Source organism: Nelumbo lutea, chromosome 2 (assembly GCF_056320005.1).
Source record: "Nelumbo lutea isolate HS-2025 chromosome 2, American lotus-T2T, whole genome shotgun sequence".
Classification (NCBI taxonomy): domain Eukaryota; kingdom Viridiplantae; phylum Streptophyta; class Magnoliopsida; order Proteales; family Nelumbonaceae; genus Nelumbo; species Nelumbo lutea.
In genome coordinates this window covers 45,013,519-45,028,019 of record NC_142685.1, presented here as the reverse complement: position 1 = coordinate 45,028,019, position 14,501 = coordinate 45,013,519, and the positions used below count along the sequence as shown (strand labels likewise).

At 38.0% G+C, this 14,501-nt stretch overlaps 1 protein-coding gene across 1 annotated transcript; it reads left to right on the top strand.

The window, feature by feature from the left end:
• Window positions 1-939: 939 nt before the first annotated feature.
• Window positions 940-2,616, top strand: LOC148870284 (peroxidase 21-like). The gene is made up of 5 exons (XM_088972257.1): window positions 940-1,088; window positions 1,198-1,343; window positions 1,461-1,649; window positions 1,737-1,902; window positions 1,983-2,616. The coding sequence occupies exons 1-5, from the start codon at window positions 1,004-1,006 to the stop codon at window positions 2,381-2,383; spliced, it is 987 nt and encodes a 328-aa protein (XP_088828383.1). The 5' UTR covers window positions 940-1,003; the 3' UTR covers window positions 2,384-2,616.
• Window positions 2,617-14,501: the final 11,885 nt, after the last annotated feature.

Below are 14,501 nucleotides of genomic sequence, written 5' to 3'. Positions count from 1 at the left end.
CGAGAACTTTGACATTGAACCTTTTTCCTTCCTTCCTTAAGAGCAGAGTTCATGTCCAACCAAAATCTGTATGTACATGTCTCTAAATTATGGATTTCTCGAATTCACACTGCTACTCTCTACTATGGTCTCTGGGTCAATACTGATCATAATGGCCCTCGCTATGAGAGCAGGTGTGCATGCATGTTCTCAAATTGACAAGCCCCCGAGTCATTCATTTCCACCGTTTTTGTCCTCTACAGCATTCTTTTATTTTTTCTTTTTTTAAGGTTGTGTTTGTTTGTGATATAAAAATTGAATCTGATATTTATGTATATTGGTTTGGATTTGTGAGCGTTTGTTTTTCATACAAAAATGAAACAATTAAAAGAGAGAAAATGTTTTTTCTGATATTTTCCATTACGAATTTGTAGTCTTCGAGATAAAGAAAGAGAGAGACCATCGTACAGTTCTTCACATCAATTTGAAACAAACAAGAAGAGAACAAAATGGATTTACAACTATGAACCATTTTGCATCATAAACTGAAGAAAATGTTTTTTCTGATATTTTCCATTGCGAATTTGTACTCTTCGAGACAAAGAAAGAGAGAGAGACCATCTTACAGCTCTTTACATCAATTTGAAACAAACAAGAAGAGAACAAAATGGATTTACAACCATGAAGAAAATATTTTGCATCATAAACTGAAGAGGAAGAGAATGTATTTATGTAGAGTACATATTTGCAATATTTGTGTCTAAAACAAACACAGCCTAAGAAGAAAATAAAATGAAGGGTGGAAAGTCACCTTTCTATCGGCCCACCCACACACGAGGGCAGATTGTGGGCTCGCGCCGGTCAAGGAAAGAGGCTAGTGGATGGGCTCCGGGCAGCAGTAGTACGTTAATTTGTCTTGCACTTCGGCCACTACTGCTTATATATACTTATATATAGACAAGTGAGAACCAATCCTCCCCATCACTTTACTTTCTCAGAGAGAGAGAGAGAGAGAGAGAGAGTAATGAGAAAGATGGCCGACGTCAAAACTCGTTCAAGCCCAAGGTTTATTCTTCTCTTCCCAGTGTTGGCTTTGCTCTTCCATGCTGGTAATTAACCTTATTTTGCCTCTTCTTTAATAAGTACGATCAACACTACATAGCTTTCACTAACTTGTATCCGTTGCCACTAATTTGTCCACAAAATGTTGTTAAAAAGGTTGTAGCGATCTTCAGCTGAATTATTACTCGAAGAGCTGCCCTAAAGCCGAAGAGATAGTGAAGGAAGAAGTGATGAAGCTGTACGAGAAGCACGGCAACACTGCGGTTTCTTGGGTCAGAAACCTCTTCCATGATTGCATGGAGGTATTAATTCATAATCTTACAGATAAAACCTCAATTACTGCATGCATGTTTATGCTCTGCTCTTTTAAGTTACTGAATATATCAATTGTTTTGTGTTTTATAATTTGAACGATGCAGTCGTGCGATGCATCGCTCTTGTTGGAGACAGCAAACGGCATAGTATCGGAGAAGACATCTCAGAGAAGCTTTGGGATGAGAAACTTCAAGTACGTCAACACCATTAAACAAGCCCTGGAAACCCAATGCCCCATGACGGTTTCTTGTGCTGATATTGTAGCTCTTTCTGCGAGGGAAGGTGTTGTAATGGTATGTTTAATTTCATCTCTCTCTCTCTCTCTCTCTCTCTCTCTCTCTCTCTCTCTCTCTCTAACTTATATATATATATATATACAGCTAGGGGGACCGCATATTGCCATGAAAACGGGACGAAGGGATGCTAGAGAAAGCCATGTTGCAGTGATCAACGACTTCATTCCCAATCACAACGACTCCATGTCGCTGGTGCTTTCGCGTTTTCAATCCATCGGAATTGATGCTGAAGGAACTGTCGCTTTGTTAGGTACATCCTTTACAGTTTTCAAATGAAATTAATCCAATTCAGTAATCAACTTCGACCCACTTAATTTTGATTAATTCCAGGAGCTCACTCAGTTGGTCGAGTTCACTGTGTGAACCTTGTCGACAGACTCTACCCAAACGTTGATCCCACCCTGAATCCCAACTACAGCGAGTATCTTAAAGGTCGGTGCCAATCGCCACAGCCTGATCCAGAGGCAGTCATATATGCAAGGAACGATCGTGAAACGCCCATGATTCTCGATAACATGTATTACAAAAACTTGTTAAGCCACAAAGGACTGCTGTTAGTCGATCAGCAGCTGGTTTCCGATCCCGTGACTCTTCCTTTTGTGGAGAAGATGGCTTCCGACAATGGATACTTCCATGATCAGTTCTCAAGAGCCCTACTCCTGCTATCTGAAAACAATCCCCTCTCAGGTGACCAGGGAGAGATCAGAAAGGATTGTCGCTTCGTCAATTAATTCTGGGTACGTAGTATTCTCGTAAGAGAACCGACGCCATCTGTGCAGAATCATGAAAAGGAACGCAATTCAGCTTTATAACGAATGCTCAATGTAATGTAATTCTCTCAAGTACCAGCAGGCTTAGAGGTCTTGTTTCGTTTCATCACTCATCAGGGTTGAAATTAAATATTGAAGGTGTGATTATTACTGTGAACAATAATAAATTACAAGAATGGTATGAAATTTGGTCATCTGAAGATTCTGAACAAAATTATATACATTCTACTTTTTAAATTTTTTTTCAAGTGTTTCCAAGATAATTAAAGGTTCTAACTTTAGTTTACCCTATTCCAAGTTTCCAACAAGCTAATATTCGACGGTTTAAAAGCAAAGCGGAAATGCACGTTGACGACCTCAGCCGGGTTGGTCTGATCCCAAGTCAACATATCTTGAAAAGGGGTATCTGTCTCTCCTAGATCGAGCTCAGTGGAACACAATTAAGTGTGCTAGTCGAGTCGTTTAGACAACAAAATAAACCAATGGGTTAAATACCCTATACTTTGGGGTAGTGCAGATGGGTATCTTGAACTTTAAAATGCAATAATTGAATACCCTAAGCTTCCAAAAATAGACACCCTAGTTTACTTTGAAATTTGTATTTTTCTTCTCAGATTTTTATCGAGTTTGAATTTTCTTATTTTTAAAACCATATTGCCGTTTTTCTTCTATGAAAATGTAGTTCTAATATCTTATTCATTTTCATATTTTTGTGTATATATATATATATATATATATTTTTTTTTTTTTTCAATATCCCTAAAATACAGGATACCAGTCTGTAATTTACCCAATATTTTAGGTCGCAACATTGTCCTGTGTGCGCAAGGGCCCTCCTTCTTGTTCCTCTCAGTCTCAGCATCCTCCAATTATAGTAATTCACATTTGTGCCCCATAAAGGCCCCACAGCATATCCTAACCATGTAACCTATATTGAGAATATCTCTTAATGACAAGTACATGATTTGTTTCCAATGCACACTGGGATGTGCATGTAGGGCGTTTGTAGGACACAGATGTAAATTCTAATCATCCAGCTAATTTCAGCCCCAAAAATCTGCATAGACCTCAGCTTTGCTTGATACAATCAAAGTTTTTGTACAGATTAGATTTAAATTTTTAGGGCTCTAAACTGGACCTGGGCCTAGAAGCTTGGGCTTGATCCAGTTCATGTAGGCCTGGATTGAGGATTTTAGTAGCCTGAAACAAGATCAAGCCCAACTTCACCTGAGGCCTACGTAACTTCAATAATAATAGGCACATGAACCTTCAAGTGTAAGTGTAATTGTCTGAGCGTGCGTGTATCTGTGTACCGTCCTTTTTAGGCAATTTTAGTATTAAGACAAAAAACTTTCAATTATCAACATTACTTCTATTGTATTTGTACGAGACACCAACATGAGGTGTGCACAGACCAAGGTAGACAGAAAGATTTCGCATGTGGACATCTCATATTGGCGGCCATTTCTTTGGCCAATTCTCAGTTTGGAAAGAGTATAAATGCAAATATATATATAAAGTATAAATACATACAAAACAATACAAAATATAAGATTTTGCACTCTACATAACTGCATTTGTACTCCTTCCTTTGGATGGAGTATAAATACAAATATATAGTGTGTAAATCCTTATATTTTGTATTATTTTATATGTATTTTTACTGTACATATTTGTATTTATATTCCTTCCAAATTGAACCTTATGAATATAAATATGTATAGTACAAATACATACAAAATAGTACAAAACACAAGGTTTTGCACTCTACGTATTTGTATTTGTACTCCTTCCAAACTGAGCCTTAGATACATAAGGGAAAAGGAATATGGATACTCTTTGTCAATTCTAATCTTACTTGACAGGTCGGAAATTTTTGTATCATTTGGAAATTTTGCTAAGACTGCATTTGCCATTCCTTATTTTAAGGGCTTGTCTCCTTTTTGCAGTTAAAACTCAGTGTTTATAAGCAATTTGGATCAGGTAGGCAAAATGTCCTAAGCACATTCAATGAGTACTTAGAATTTTTTTCCCTTAATTAAAATACCCCCAATCTACCCTTGAAAAAGATTAAAAACCACTTTTGACAATTGTCAGAATATTTATCAAGTGCTCATTTGACGTACTTACTATGAGGATGTTTGGTATCGTGGGCGTTTTTCTAAAAAATGATGCCATGTCAGGTCCATGTAAGTGATTCCACTTTTCCCCGCCTATATGACTGTTTGGTTCAGGCGATTTTTGAAAAAATGGTAAAAAACAGGCATGCATCGTAAATCGCATCCCTCCTGTTTCATGAAATGTCAAATTTGACGTTTCATGCATCAGTGAACCGTTGCCCCCAATGGCTATATGATGTAGCACTTACGTGTATCCTAATTGTCAATGGAAAATCGTATGATGTGTGCACATACATGAAAAATGGTGATGAAAATCACCTTACCAAACAACATTAATGTTGGTTACTACCTACGTAGCAAAAACATTACCAAACATATGAAGGTGTTTATTTGTGAAAAATGGGTTTAGCAAGTATAGGCACTTTTTTTTTTTTTGAAAATCAGTCCCAAAAAACGCCCACACTTCCAAACACCATCTATAATCTGCCTACTAAATCTAGTCTTGTTCATAAGAGCATTTTAATAGCAAAAAGGAGATAAACCCTTAAAATAAGAAATGCCTAATACCCAATGGGCAAAAAGGTCTTTCACCTAGCAAGTTAACTTAAAGTTCAAAAGGAAATTCCATATTCTGATTAGCACCCCCACACACATCTCAGCATGCATTGGGAACATCTTCAGTATTTGTTATGGGGAAATGTTCCAAATACATTGGGATGTGCAGTGGGCTACCTATGGGGGCATCGAGGAGAATTAAGAATTTTCATATTCCTCTCCCTCCTAAAAAAATGGCATAAAAGGCCAAACAGCTTCAACAAAATAAGGTAATCGGACTCAGTCCTCACAAAGCGTGTGTTTGGAAGCATGGGTGTTTTTTCAATAAATGATGCCACATAGGCTCCACTTCAGCATTTTCCTTCTCATGTTCTTCTATTTATATAGAATCGCAAAAGGTGACTTCGGTTTATGTGCACGCTTATTGTTTGTAGAAGTTACTTTTTAAAGTTTCGTCCAGCAATTAGATGTTTTTTTCACTATTATGCTGATGTGGTGTCTAATGACGCCTAATTGTTATAAACAATTACAATTATTATTTTTTTCAACTTTATAAGCAAATAAAATATCAACATTGAATGAAAAAATGCCCACGGTTCCAAATACAACAAAATTATTCTTATACCTTGCTCACAACCTATGCATTAATATCTGCGGCCCCATGAATAAAATCATACAATTGAGGAGATATTCCCGATAGATGGCTGTAAAAGGCTGTAAGCACGGTATGAACACCGTTTTTGTGAGTACTGAATCCGGTCTCCAAAGTAAGACCTAGGCAAATTTTATATTTAAAAAAAAAATACATTAGTTGTGAGAACCACCAATATGAAGGTGGGTTCTTTCTTCCATGCTTTATTTCTTCATAGGCGAGGTAGTATGCGTGGCGAGAATGATCTTTATACACAGAAGCGAACCAAGGGAAGATTGGAAATATGTCTTTCGGAAGTAATTAATATTGTTTTAAGAGCTGCTTTCTTTTTCTCCCTCTCATTACACCATACCATACTGCATATTCCTTAGCCTAATTAAAGAGTTGAATCGTTTCCCAAAGTATAACATAATTTTTAATGCAAAAAAATTATAAACATTATTTCAAAAAAAAATATCAAGATCCATTTAAAATTTATATATATAATCTCTTTAATGATTTTATTTTAAAGATGATGGATTTTTTTACCTTAAAAGTTTCATATATAAGAGAGAGTTTTGGGAATTGAAGTCATTTTCAGTATTCCACATATATCCTACCAACAAAGTCTTTCAATATCCCTACCCACAAGACACTACAGGCATGGAATATTTTCTTATCATTCATGGGAACAACGGTGGTAGTATCTAGTGGGTAGGAGATCTGAAGTGCCACAAATAAGGGTGCATGCTTGAAGAATTTCAACTACATCGACCTCCTTTTAAGGTTCAGGCCCATTGAAAATTTAACAAATATTCAACCCAATTCTACACAAATTGCATCCCTAAATCCATTCAGCCTCTGTCCAATGACTTTTGGCAAACTTAATCCAAGATGTCTATGATATTCATCCTCCTCAGCATCATTCTAAGGAGGCAAAGATTTGGCTTGGGGGCACATAAACCAGTCTGGGGCCCATAATTTGCCATTAATGTCTGCTAACTAATGGGGTAATGGTTGGGAACCACTGTTAAAGGAGACCCATCATGGAGATTAGGTTATAGAGCCTAAATTAACCTAAGAACATGATTGTGACTGTGCATTCAGTGTGCACCAGACCCCATTTATATACTTTAATCTGATATTTGTATCTATTGCTTACATTTCTGCTTTTTGGTATGGATAGATGCTCTCTAATTCTACACTATGATGCATCCAGTGATGGTCTTGATCCTTGGATATGTGAAGGAGGTTGCTAGTTACATTAACATGGATACAGCCATGGGTCCTTTGTCTCTTCTCTCTTTTTTTTTTTTTTGATATATGGAGCTGCCCATCCCCTAAATTCATAATAGGATTTAATCCTAAATCTCTGCTACAACCAGCCAAAGACCTTATCAATGGGTATAGTCCATTCTCTAGGCCTATGGGTGGTTACGAGCCAAGCTTTTCATAAGTTGTTTGAGCTTTATTCATGAAAAGTTCTGCTCGTCCCGATCTAAATTGAGATTTGAACCGAAATCAAGTCTAGTATATAAGCTCGTTTGCTAATCGAGTCGAGCTCAAGCCTAATAAAGCTTGGCTCATGATGCTCACGAGTCTAATCTAGCTTTTACATATATATATATATATATATATATATATATATATATATATATATTTATTTATTTATTTATTTATTTTTTAGATATAATAATAATTAATTTTTTATAATTCTTAATTTTTATATGTCAAATAAAAATATTTTTTTATATGTATTTTTGTATTTTTTATAAAATATTTAATTCACAATCGAATTCAAGCCAAGCCGAGCTTATGACTCAGGCCGAATTCGAGCTCAACCTCAAGACTGATAGTCTATTAATGAGGCAAGCTTGAATAGCCAGATTTTCGACTCATCTTGAATCCACCAGGCAGGATTCATTCTCAAATCTCTGCTACAACCAGCCAAATACGTTATCAACTAGCCAGTCGGCACCTTACTTTGTGTGGCTTTTTCTATTTTTTACTCAATTCAATAATAAAAGTTATTTACTTTTGCGCTCGTTATTTGGTTAATCTAGCTACCAACAGAGGCGTCTCCCCTCATCACTTGGATTTGCTACCGTTTATCTCAACTACTCCCCGAAGTACGCCATCCACATGAATGCTCGACTATGAAATGATTCACTTGGCTCAAATATGGACCAACTGCTTGAATGTAGCATAAAAAGTAATGGGCAAGGAGGTTACCTACCAGCTGAATAATATATGTATCAATGAGTTAGCAGCCACGACCATGGGCCCGGGCCCAGGCCCACCATTATAAACATAGAACAACCCATGTGCCACCAACCAACAATACCCACGAAAGAAAAAGAAAAAAAAAATGGGGGTATTGTGTCCAAAATCAAGGAAAGAAAGAAAGATGCGACATGTCCTTATGCATGGGTGTGACATTACTTGACCATAACGAACGGACCAAAATGAATCATGTCGCGTCCGTTGGGATATCTCTGGACTCTGTGATCAATGGGGGAAGATAGTTAAGTTAGTTGTGACAAGAAACAGGAGAGTGGAACTGTCACTGAGATATCCCACCCACAACCACAATAGCTAGAGTGCTAGACCCATTCCACCATTAAACATGCGACAAGGACAACACTCTCCCCAACTTGATGACCTTCAAAGAGGAAGTCCAAAGTCTCTCTTGGATTTTGTGATAAAACCAAAGCCCAAACACACTAGCTCGCATTGGTTGGAGGGAATCAAAGCAAGTAAATATGAACAGACAACTCAGAGGCATGCTTTATTGGAAGGACCCACTTCTCCCATCACGATCTGATCATCAAGCACGTAGGCCCAACATCACCATCGCAGTTGTTGGATGTTCAACCATCTAAGGAAGCTTTGATATGAACATGTTGACACGCTTACAACCAAGTTAATCAATTGGGGATTACTTTTGCTTTAAACACCCAACCCCCACCCCCCCAACAGAGAGAATTAAGTTCACTCAGAAATTTGGTATGAAACTTTGGTCTAAACCATTTACACATCCAGCATTGTACCCTTAGGATTAGAGCCCTGTTTATTATTTGGTTTAACTGTGGTTATCCTTTTACATACTCAGTCTCAACTCATCAATTAATCCCTGAGACTAGAAGTTCTAATTCAATGGTCTTAGCCTAAAGGAGACAATTTCCCCCAGCCATACATAGGTGATTAGTGTGTGTGTGTGAGAGAGAGAGAGAGAGACAGGGAGAGAGTAGAGAAGAGAGAATCATCTTTTTGTTCATCTTTTCCCTCAAACAGCACTCACGTGAAAGAGAATTCACAGTCTCCCAAGTGTCGCCTAAAAAGATGAATCGAGGACCTCCTCTTTTAAGCTTTTGGGGCAAACACAACGCAATCTTCTTTTCCAAGTTCAAACAACTATAAAAGTAACAAGCTCCTTTACGTAACCCAATCCTGATGGAGACAAAGAAGATTTGTACAACCACCCTAACTAAATGGTGAATTTGAGAAACCCTTCCCCACCTTGGCCTTACAAACAGGGGTAGAGTGCCCATCGTTTGGAGTAGGGGGACCTTTGGACCAACCAAATTTATGAAGTTTGAAAGATACCCACAAGAAATACTATTGCCCTGTTCATGTGGACCACAATTCACACAAAATCACTTTGCTTGGATGACCCTTTCAAGGTACAAAATGGATATCCCATCACATGTTGAGAGGATGGTAATTAATATTGTATTCAATCCACACCTTTATGACTTTCACCTAAATCTATCAACATCTGAGGAAACAACCCAAGTGGAATCAAAAGCTAATCTTATCTTTCATATAATTGGAAAAACCCTGTCATTGAGATGTAACACTGGAAAGAATAACCAAATTCATCAAAGCTTCCCCCTCCCCCCCCCCCAAAAAAAAAAAATGTACTGCACTGCAATTGTATCTATAACCACAATGTAATTACATCCATTTCATATTTATCCGTGCAAGGTATTAAATTCAAGGGGTTTAATATGATTGTGAGTGTTAGATTGCAAAATGGGTTCTCTCATTTACTGCAGTTTGGTAAAGTCTGCAACAGGAACAGGAAACTAATGCACTCCTCTCCCCTAGAATAATTCCTCTCTGTACCCAGTCCGGATCAATCAGACACTCAATGAGCGCACTAATAAGCTCTCAACTGTCGCCCATAAACACAATTCCACCTCACCTGTGCAGAGATGATAGGCACATCTCAGCCTCCCTTACCTCCATGGTCTGTCAGCCTTTGACATAAATTTAGGGCCCATTTGGTTCGTGAAAATAAGGGTCTGAAATTGGAATTAGAATAGTATATTCCGATTCTAATTGTTTGATTGGGATGAATTGGAATCTCATTCCTATTCATGGTGGAATGGCATTCCCCCATCCCTTGGAATGAGATTTCATTCCAGACTATCCAATTTTGATTCTATTTTTGTTTGAACCAAATAGACTACGGAAATAAATAATTTCAATTTCCTGGGATTTGGATTCCAGTTCCAATTCCAATTCTGGAAACAAACCTAAGATATTAAGGCTATGTTTAGTTTGAAGGAAAAAGTAAGGAAATATAAGTTTTGTAAAAATTTCCCTACTTTTTCCTTCAAACCAAATATAACCTAAAAGAATTGACCATGGAAAAATCCTTAGACTATCCACAAGATTTTGGTTCGTAGGTTCAAAGCATCATAAAAACTAGAGTGATATACAATGGATCATTTAGGTGGTTTTTGGTAAAAAGAGTCAATCTGCCGATGTTACTACATCTGGCTTCCTAAAATCAGGGGGTAGGGATGATTCTCAAAGTGATTTTTGACATAGTAATTATGTGTTTATGTCAATCATACATCAAAGCATCAATAGTATCATACTGTATCATACAATTACGTATCGGTTTTTAACATGACCGATACATGAAATACTAGACGTTAAATACAAAGAAATCGCCTCATTAAACACCACCATACGTGAAAATTGATACAGACTTTTTAATTAGCAAGCCAAATTAATTTAAGTACTGTCATCATAATACAAAAAGAAAAAAAAAATCTATATGCGAACCGCATCATCAACATAACTTTGTACCAAATGCAGCATGTTTCAAGGGAGTGAAGCGTTTGTAGAAATGCCTCAATGGCCGTTATTCCTAATAAACGTTTCCTCTCAGCAAACAGTCGCTAATTATATTTAATTAGCACAAGATTACAAACAGTAATCAACATCATTGTTAGAGAACAGAGATATTACATGGTACAGAGGTCTCCTGGTGCTGAACTGATGGAGTGATGTGTGTGATACTTTTCAAAATAAATAAATAAATAAATGGTCCCAAACCGATCTCCCTTTCCAGGCGGGATGTCCTTGTTGTTGGGTTATGATAACTAGGAAGTAAATACGAACGAAATGGCATATTGGCATCGTACCAGTCAAATCTCCTTCTCTTTCCGGTCTTTAGTCTTTACTCTCTTACTCGCTCTAATTGTACGTCACAGACACACCGGCAACTTGTGTTTTTGCCTGGTTAAACGTAATTTGAGCTTTTGAGAAATTTGAGGTGATTGACATCTCTGCATCTCTCTGTCCCCTGATTTTCCTCTTTTCTGCTGGGCCCTTCTCCTTCATTTACTTTCTAATATTGATTTGACGCAAACTCAGAGACTCCTTTAGTCCTTAGCATTGCCTATTTGCCCATCTCGCTAAGAAAGAAAAAGAAGAACTAAACCCGGTGCTCATCTAATCTTATTCTTGGAAGTTGGAACTAGAGCAGAAAACAATGGACGCTTAACCTTTAATTATGGTTTATCAGTTTATGTATGATGATGATCATGACAATATGCCCCTCTTTTGTCTGATCTGCCCTCTACGGCCAATCTTTAATTCTTTATAGGGAGGAAGGCCGAAGGCATTTAATTATGATTAACACGCCACAATGCCACTGCACTTGGTAATCATGGGGATACCATCTGTTCCCCAGAATGCAGTTATGGACCCACCCACATTGCATTTTGGGTTACGCTCGAATTTAGAAAGCCCAAGGCCCACCCCCATGGCGGCCCACCTGGCCCCTTTCTTCGGGCTCATCTCATTCTCAATCTCTCATCAAGACATCTACTGGGTGCAGTGACCGAGTGGCTAGGTGGGTAGGCAGGCCTGGACAGACAGTGGACACACACACACACGATGACTATTGAGGTTTAAGTGTGACTATATGCAATAGAAATATAGTCCTGAATGGGGTTGAGTTGAGGATTATGAGTTACGATAACTGGGTCAAAATGCAAACTTTAAGGAAATGAGTCAAATGATCAGACGTTCTGAGCCAAAGGGGAAGAAGGGTCATGGGTTCGTACCGTCAGTCCAGGTCCTGGAGTGCATGTGTGTGGGTCAGCGTATGGACTCTGGGAGGGGTTTAGGGTTCTGGTGATTGAGATTTGAGAGAAATCAGAAATGGACTAGTCAGAGAGAGAGAGAGGGTACGATGAATGCGGGCGATATACAAGACCAAGATCGATGGATGCCATCAGTGCATCGCATCACACACCCAAACGCAAACGCTTCCGGCTTCCCCGCCCAGTGTGTACATGTGCGTGTTGTGTTTGTCAACAGTGCACACTGGGTTGCACCACCTGCACCCAGCAGCAGCAGGAGCCGGCATGAATCTCGAGGGCTCCTTTTGACACCGACTGCCCAATGCAACCCATCTGCCTTCTCTTCACGAGTCCCTCTCTCTCTCTCTCTCTCCCTCTGTGCATTGCTTTAATATATATAACTTAACAACCACTATGACTTTGTTAAAGTTGAAAACTCTTGCTTTTTGAAACAAACAAATGTTCGTTTGACAACTCAATATTTTAAAGTCGAAACGTTGTGGTTTAAAGGTTAAGCAATGCTTAGTAGTCTCATCTTTTGTACAGACAAAAGAACACGGCAAAGCACCCCACTTTCTTCCTTTTCTTAATTCTCCACGGAGCAAAAACTTGTATCATCATGATTTAATTGACTATTGTTTCTTAATATATATTTATATACTGAAGCTGTCAATCTGTACACTACAGACCCAACGATGCAACTGCACACAGACACTTCAAACATGCATTCATGCAACTTTACTATTCACTGCCGTAACTGATCAGCTGATACATTCAAGTGAAGTAAAGAAATCAAACCACTCTCTCTCTCTCCCTCTCATGTAGCTAGGACTTGCCAGAAACATTAAAGCTAAGCACATACTTGTTCATTTTGATCAGTGTCTTTGTAGGTTTCCCTTTGTGCTGTCTATTCTCATTCTCCTGTTGAATTCCCCTCATTATCCCTTTGCGTGCATGTGATTATGTTTACGCGTTTCAATGGCAATACATTCTTCTGGGTTCTGTCTGTATTATTTTGTATTTGGGATCTTTTGTTTTTTTCGTTTTTAATTTATTGTTTGAGACTCTGAGTTAGATTAGAACAGAAAGATATATCCATGCAGCAGGGAAGAAATGGAATCTGTTAAGTCACACAAAAGACATAAATTTCCAACAATTCATTTATGAGACACAACCCCATAAAGACTGTGAAGGTGGCTCCAAATTCTTCAACGTAACTTTGGGCGTTGCTCAACAAGGCAACTACGAAAATACCCGGCCCACTAGTATTATATTAAGTTGATTCCAATCCGATGGTCCTGAACTGGGTCACATGTGGGATAGTTCATATTGCATACACCTTTTGTTTAATATCTGATGCATTATTCTTTCCATGGTTTTTAAAATCGAGCCCGTAAGGAATCCGGTTATGGGTTCAAACAGTCATCCGTTCTAACAAAAAAATAAAAAAATAATTAAAAAATGATTAAAACCGTTCAAACGGTTTGAATAATTAACCAGTCGGTTCAATGATTTATTGACCAAAATCAACAATTTTAAGTAAAAAGCGATTTTGGGGGAACGAACCAATTCCCAGTTTTTCCGGTTCAGTCCGGTTTTGAAAACCATGTTTCTTTCTATCTATCTGGAGCACATGTTTGTGTGTAGAAGCTACAAAACATTCTAGTATTCTTTTGTCTCCAAACTACCAAACCAACTAAGCTATTAGCTTAGCTACCCTCTTTATTATTTTTTTTTTATTTCACTCAAAATAACCATGCTTTGCTACCTATTGTTGAGTTGGTGAAATCTATATATATGTTGAGTTGGTCACGGCTTTCCGTACCCTAAATTTGGTTTCATCTCTCTCTCACTTGAGGGACCCTTAGCAAGGGGGCTTTGCTGGCCAACTTTTACCCCCCGTTTTGCAGCCAAGGCCCACTTGTTTTGTTGTTAAAATTGTTGATGTACCCTCAATCCTGCGCAATCCCATTGGCAGCTTTCCTTTCTGTTTTCTTTTTTTTTTTTTTTGTCTCTAGTGACAAATTAAAATGACCCCCTTAAGAGGGGTTTCCTGATTTGCAGTATTTACAGCACTTAGACAAATACCCAGTTACCCACCATAAATTATAAATTATAATGATAAATCACTTCAATACTTCATGGACCATGAGATGAAATTCAAACTTGGCCCAACATTTTTGTATGATTATATTGATTTTGTTCACCTTTCCCATTGATTTACCAGGTCACAAAATGTATGTGTTTTCTGGTGTTCTCGACCTGTCATTGATCCGACTGGACTGGTCCAACCGATGACCCAGACAGTTGACTGGGTCCCGGGTTGTTTTCTTCTTTTTTTTTATTTTATGGTCTTGAATCTTCATCATTTTCTCCAGGTGAACCGT

Coding starts and splice junctions, on each gene's coding strand:
- LOC148870284 (XM_088972257.1), top strand. CDS start 1,004: ATGAGAAAGATGGCCGACGTCAAAACTCGTTCAAGCCCAAGGTTTATT. Junction 1,089..1,197: donor GGCTTTGCTCTTCCATGCTG/GTAATTAACCTT, acceptor GTTGTTAAAAAG/GTTGTAGCGATCTTCAGCTG. Junction 1,344..1,460: donor TCTTCCATGATTGCATGGAG/GTATTAATTCAT, acceptor TGAACGATGCAG/TCGTGCGATGCATCGCTCTT.